At 39.2% G+C, this 6,070-nt stretch overlaps 3 protein-coding genes across 3 annotated transcripts; 1 reads left to right on the forward strand and 2 right to left on the reverse strand.

Annotated features, from left to right (window-relative positions):
• Positions 1 to 1,170: 1,170 nt before the first annotated feature.
• JH06_4774 (NAD-dependent deacetylase sirtuin 2) lies at positions 1,171 to 2,301 on the reverse strand (the record flags this gene model as incomplete). The annotated part of the gene is made up of 3 exons (XM_014669677.1): positions 1,171 to 1,712; positions 1,743 to 1,974; positions 2,005 to 2,301. 3 exons carry the CDS (start codon positions 2,299 to 2,301, stop codon positions 1,171 to 1,173), a joined length of 1,071 nt encoding a protein of 356 aa, XP_014525163.1.
• A 308-nt stretch (positions 2,302 to 2,609) lies between these two features.
• Positions 2,610 to 3,539, reverse strand: JH06_4775 (D-serine dehydratase-like protein; the record flags this gene model as incomplete). Its single annotated transcript, XM_014669678.1, has 4 exons — positions 2,610 to 2,805; positions 2,836 to 3,309; positions 3,339 to 3,457; positions 3,489 to 3,539. The coding sequence occupies 4 exons, from the start codon at positions 3,537 to 3,539 to the stop codon at positions 2,610 to 2,612; spliced, it is 840 nt and encodes a 279-aa protein (XP_014525164.1).
• A 156-nt stretch (positions 3,540 to 3,695) lies between these two features.
• On the forward strand, positions 3,696 to 4,136 carry JH06_4776 (hypothetical protein; the record flags this gene model as incomplete). Its single annotated transcript, XM_014669679.1, has 3 exons — positions 3,696 to 3,905; positions 3,937 to 4,068; positions 4,098 to 4,136. The coding sequence occupies 3 exons, from the start codon at positions 3,696 to 3,698 to the stop codon at positions 4,134 to 4,136; spliced, it is 381 nt and encodes a 126-aa protein (XP_014525165.1).
• Between the last annotated feature and the right edge of the window lie 1,934 nt (positions 4,137 to 6,070).

The raw sequence follows: 6,070 nt of genomic DNA on the forward strand, positions 1-6,070 counted from the left end.
TAAAGGATAAGATGTTGTATATTGCATCAGTATCGGATGATAAAACATGCCAGGTATTCTGTGTAAGAGTGTAACAAACAGTTCTTTCATTGGTTTGTTCTTATCCACGATACATAGGCAACAATTGATACTCGTTCATATGCTCACCACGTGGTTGTCTTTCACTAATTTCTTTCAGTACACTCACTGCAGTATCCTAACACATGAAATTCCTCTCGATTTGGTACCTGAGAAACATGAAGGAAATCTGCTGCATCTCGAGCCGATACAAACTGTCGTTCTCGGAGAAGACGAATAAGTTTAGACCTCATTTCATCCTACATCTCAAATCATTTCTCTTGGCTACGGGAGTGATATTATCGTTAATAATGCGTGTTTCACGCACACGACGCATCTTTCTCTCTTCCAGCAGATGAGCTCGACTCTCACGTTTGTTCTATACTCAATACAACTCATTATCCCTACTTTATCTCGTTCATCGCGACGAAGGGCATTCAACTCACGACGTTCCTTTTCGCTTAAAAAGTGCATTTCCATTCTACCTGTGATCCAGACAATTTACACCCACTCAGGATTCTGTTTACGTTTTATACGCAAGATCGATTCCTGAAACTGTTTTGTTTGGGGATTTGCTCGTGCTGAAAGGGAAACTTTGCACGATCCGTCAAATACAATCGTGTTGTCGGAATAGGAATCGGAAAAGACTCGCACATATTTCGATCCAGCATTTTTTGACAATGTGTAGATAAAGGAATATTCATTACGATTAAATCCATGCCTCTCCATTACAGTTGGATCAAGAGTTAATGTGCTCTAAAACTGATCATCCACTCACATTTATACATTATTATCCACCATACGCATTGTTCCAAAGGTCGTTCCAGCTATTTGTTATTCCAGATACAGGTACACCTACAGGGAAATGAATCTATCATTTGAGCAACATCTTGCTATTTGTAAATATTCAGTGCAATACATACTGGAACAGCGATGAAGAAGACTCGATCCATTTCTTTCGTCGTATTTACATTCCAACTACCTTTATTGAAAGGAGGCGAGTCTTGAGGTGTACTCATTGCACAAATCGAGAAATCGTTAAAACAACAATGAGAGCATTTGCAGTTTTTTGTCTGAACAAACAAGAACAGTCAATACTATACAAGAAAAGAATTACAAAAAATTAAACCAATGTACCGGATTGTTCCAATCTGACTTGGTAACAAGTGATACCGTATTAAGAGTCTCGAGATTCGATAAGAGAGAAGGGCAACTACAAGTACGTAGAATGGGCTTCTCTGAATAACTACTCTCAAGTGAGATATCGATTGGAGTTTCGCCTCGAGAGGCTTCACGAACGAATCGTGTCTCCATATCCATCAGTTCTTTCTCCCAGCCCAACAGGGAACACAACTCTTTCACTCCATTATCACACTCGCCAATATAAGCAACATCTCGGTATGAGGAACTCATCTCGCAGAATCGAAAAGGACCCACCAGTTCACGATTGATCAGCAAACGTGGTGTATGGTCCTGGACCTCCTCCACAAGATTGGCAACAGGTTCAACCGATAACGATGTCCCTAAAACGATCAATAAATCACAGTTTGCCATATCCTCTCGATGGTACCATGTGTAGCGCAAAGGAAGAGGTTCTCCAAAGAACACAATTCCGGGTTTGATCAAGCCTCCACATGAGCATCGGGGAAGTTTTCCTACTCGTTAGTAGTATCACCAAAACAAACCATCTTGAATACATGAAGTCATGTAGTCCATGCTAGAAATTGTCTTACAATCCACACAACCACAAGAATTCATATCACCATGAGTCTGTATTACCAGATCATCATTTATTCCAGCAACCCTTTCCAGATTATCAATGTTCTGTGTATAGACTCGAAGTAAAAGCCCTTTCTCCTGAAGGAGACGAATAAAGGCATGGGTGTAAGTTGGGATAAATGTTTCGTATCTGGTTTTCTACACATCAAAAGAAGAAAATAATCTAACCATAAAGAAAGCATAATACTTCTCAGGGAAATTACGGAAGTACTGTAAATCAAATAGGGATTCGGGTTCAGGGAGTTCAAATTCCTCCAAATTAAAATACAGTCCACTTCCAGGCGTCCGAAAATCAGGAATCCCTGCAGATACAGAAATCCCTGCACCAGAAACAACACATATCTTTTTGATTCTACCGTCGTGAATTGCATGAGCTATTCCTTCGAGTGATACATCCTTGTGGAGAATGGTTTCTCCCTCCATCAAATCCTCCTTTTCAAATACGGAGGATTCCGACTGACCCATTGCTGAGTTCAATTACGCAGTAGTTGTACACGAGAATACTGAGTCATCTGCTACGTAATCCTTGGTTATCAAGAACCACTATCACTATAACAAACAATCGACCAAAACTTCGCAGGAATCCACTTATCAATCACCTTTTCATCATCTAGAATATAATATTCTGGATGTTGAGCCGCTGTCATGCACGAATGGTTTGGATATACCATTAACACTGTTCCTAGAGGATACTTGGAATAATCAATTGGAGTATCCGAAGTGAGGATTCCATGTTCCTGGCTAATTCTATTGATTATAACCATCATATGACTTCACTTTAACATATATAACTCCGGATGTTTGTAAACACTTCCCCAATTCGATAAACCACTCTTGTCCTTACTAAGAGGAATACCACCCCCATCTGTAAGAATGGTGTTACGAGTAGGATAATGCGAGAGTACTCGACAGAGAAGACGACCTGCATTATCTTCTACAGATCCACAACTACCGATAGACACTTGTGTCCTAGAGATCAATCAATATGACAGTTCTTACCTATCAAAACAACAGTAATTGCCTGCATGTATCTCGGTAATACCCTCCCAGTCCTCATTCAATGAACAGGCTGGCGTAGAACCACAGGACACAACTTCTACACCAATTCCAGCCTCCTCGAGCGCACGACGGACACGTACCATTGCATCTCGTTCTTCACATGCCACCTTACGAACATCCTCCTTCGTTGACTGATCATATGAATGACCAGCATGACTGTAGAGACCGAGGAAAGAACATGTAGAACTCTTCTGAATATATCTTGCCAATTCAGTGATGGTATTTAATCGTTCAGCTTCGATTCCAGCACGATGATAACCAGTATCCACCTTGATGAATACGTTATAATGGCCAGAAGTGGTATCCAATAGGTCTATATGTTCCTTCATATCCACCAACACATTCAAAGATGCCAACTTGTGAGAATACTCTTCCAACTCCTTCAATTGATGTGTTCCAAAAGGAATTCCAAGTCTACATACCATGAAGATATAGAAATATACGTAATATCCTGAAATCCATTATCAGCAAAGAATTTCAGTTCAGCCATAGTACTAACAATAATAGCTTGCTTTTCCAGACCCTCCAACTGGATTCTAGCACCTTCAACAGTTTTATGTGTCTACACATGCAAGAAGTCTGATACATCCAACTTTTACATGAACTCTTAGGCCCAATCCAAGTCTCTTTGCTGTATCCACCATCTTTTTACAGTTCCGCTTAACAAATGATGATGTTATCAATGTCACCTACCGTGAACACCTTCAAGTCCAAGGCATATGCTGGAGTGGATACATCTTGAATGGAGTATGAATTCATCTAGTATTACTATTCAGAAGGTAATTGTGTTCTTATTTAATATGGCTTATTGCCCATCTGTATTTTCTCCTCATAGTGAGAATAATGTTGAGTCGTTTATGAATATAACTGATGAGTATGATCCTGAGTATGAATTGATATGGTTCATTCTATCCAGAAAGCCAAATTCTTACCTCTTATATTGTGAAAAAAGAGAAAAAGAAGAAGAGGAAGCACAGCGAGTCTTCATGGTGAAACAACAACTAGAAGAAGTAAGTGTCTTAGTCGACTAAACGACTATAGAGTGAACAGCACATGATCGAAGAACGAAAGAAACTTGAACGCGACATTCGTGAAGGAAAGATTTTCAATGGAATTCAACAAATGGGAAGAGGTCGTGGGGCAGCTATGACTCTTCCAGCATGGATGACGGAGGTATTTGTTTTGAAGCTTGTCGACAGTAGGGTGTTGCACCGAAAGATAGTCCTTTTACAACACAGTAGTCTGATAGAACAAAACAGAATAACACTAATGTACATTATTGACTCTGTTTGGTGGTATTAAGCAACAAATCCATTCCTGGGACTGGGTCTACGATCATTCCCTGTTGGTACTCTGCTTCCAATAATGCATACAAGAGATTTGGGTTCTGTTGAAGTAGTAACTGGGATTGAATAGGATTCTTTTGTGAAATAGAGTACAAGTGTTTGATTAATTCCTGTAAATCGTTGTCACTGATCTGTTTTAGATATGTCGCTGCCTAGAATTAACTCCAGTCTGCAAATCAACATCTTCATCTGTATTCAGTAACAATGACGATAAAGGAGTGGCAAACAACTTTTGTCCTCGAAATGTCTCTCGTTTGCAGAACTGTACTGCTTGTTTACACTCCTCAGGATTTGAAAACTCAACAAAAGCATATCCGTTATTCATTGTACCATCAGCAGTCTTTGACATACTATTCATCACAAATTAAACCATCTCAATACTGCAGAGACACTAAATGACCACATGGAAGAAAAAAAGAAACTAGATCCTTTTCTCCGTTGATGTACGGTATTTCTCCTACTAACTATAATGATGATGTTTCAGGGTTACAGTAAAGGGTATTATCTCGTTTGAAGTTCATAACAAACAACAAGAGATCTAATTTTGTTGTAACAGTTCTTCACGTGCCTTTGAGCATTGGGGACACTAATGACAATACTGATTATAATCATTACTCTTGAAATAATGTCCTCAAGATGGGTAATGAATTCGAGAGATTGGTTATAACTGGGTTCTAATTTGTTCAGGTACTCTGTTAATTCTGTAAACTCGTGTTGGAGATTCTTTAATTCGTGTTCCCTATCAATCCTCTCCTTTTCCATCTGAACGAAAAGTGGATGCATTCTAACTGCCTCTTCTTCCTGTATATTCGGTTTATCGGTTTCAGATTGATCTAAAACTCATCCCTTCATCCCTTTAAAACCTTTCAAAGTCTGACTATTGGATTGTTTCTGACTTTCTTTCAATGCGGCATTCTCCTCTATTCTAAGATACCTCCTCAGTCCTCACTTCTTAAGTCATCCATCTCAGCAAGCAGTTTAGATTCATCATAACTTTCAAGCATTCGGTGCTACAACATCAACTGTGCAATCGGGAGTTACCAACTTGCTATTGACCTCATCTATTTGCCTCTTGAACTCCTCCCTAATGATCACTGTATGTTGGCTTCAATACCTCTTGGCCCTATATGATTCTGTTTCCTCCTACAGGGAATACATATCAACAATCCTACATCAAGTCTTCGTTCCAGCACTCTCAGTTCTGTCATACGTTTCTCCATGTCGCGTTTCATCGATCTGACTCATAGAAATCACCCAATCCTACTCATTGGAGTGATCTTTCAAAGAACAACTTTCTGTAAGAGAGCCAATTTTCTCACACAAACGCATTTTCTCTTCTACAAGAATGGTCACTTCTCGTTTCACTAATCACTCAATCATCACAACAGATACTACGACTGTCTAGCTCGCTCATTGTCTTTTTATGTTTCTCAATCTCTGTTGTACACTCCATCTGTTTCAGTCGGTAGTTCTTCTTTTCATTTCACATCATTCTTCTACCTCTTCGAGTTTTGCGATTTTCGATAACAGGTCTCGGATTTCTTCTGACGATAGTGATCCTCCTCCAGACATTTGTATTCTCTAACAATCATGATGGTGGAGGGAAAACAACCCTCCATTGAAACAATGAGAAATCACCATTCCATTTGAGTTATTGCAATATCTAGTACCAACAATGAACAACACTCAATCATTAACGTCCTGTTATGTTTGAGAGTTACGAATATCGTGATGAGATTGATATAGGATTGTTTGTTGAAATGAATTCTCATTGAGAAGAGGGTTATTGTTATTGTTTTGGTTTCATTTCAATCTCCATAATCAATATG

The sequence above is a fragment of the Blastocystis sp. subtype 4 genome (assembly GCF_000743755.1).
Source record: "Blastocystis sp. subtype 4 strain WR1 chromosome Unknown seqid_0439, whole genome shotgun sequence".
In the NCBI taxonomy this organism is placed as follows: domain Eukaryota; class Bigyra; order Opalinata; family Blastocystidae; genus Blastocystis; species Blastocystis sp. subtype 4.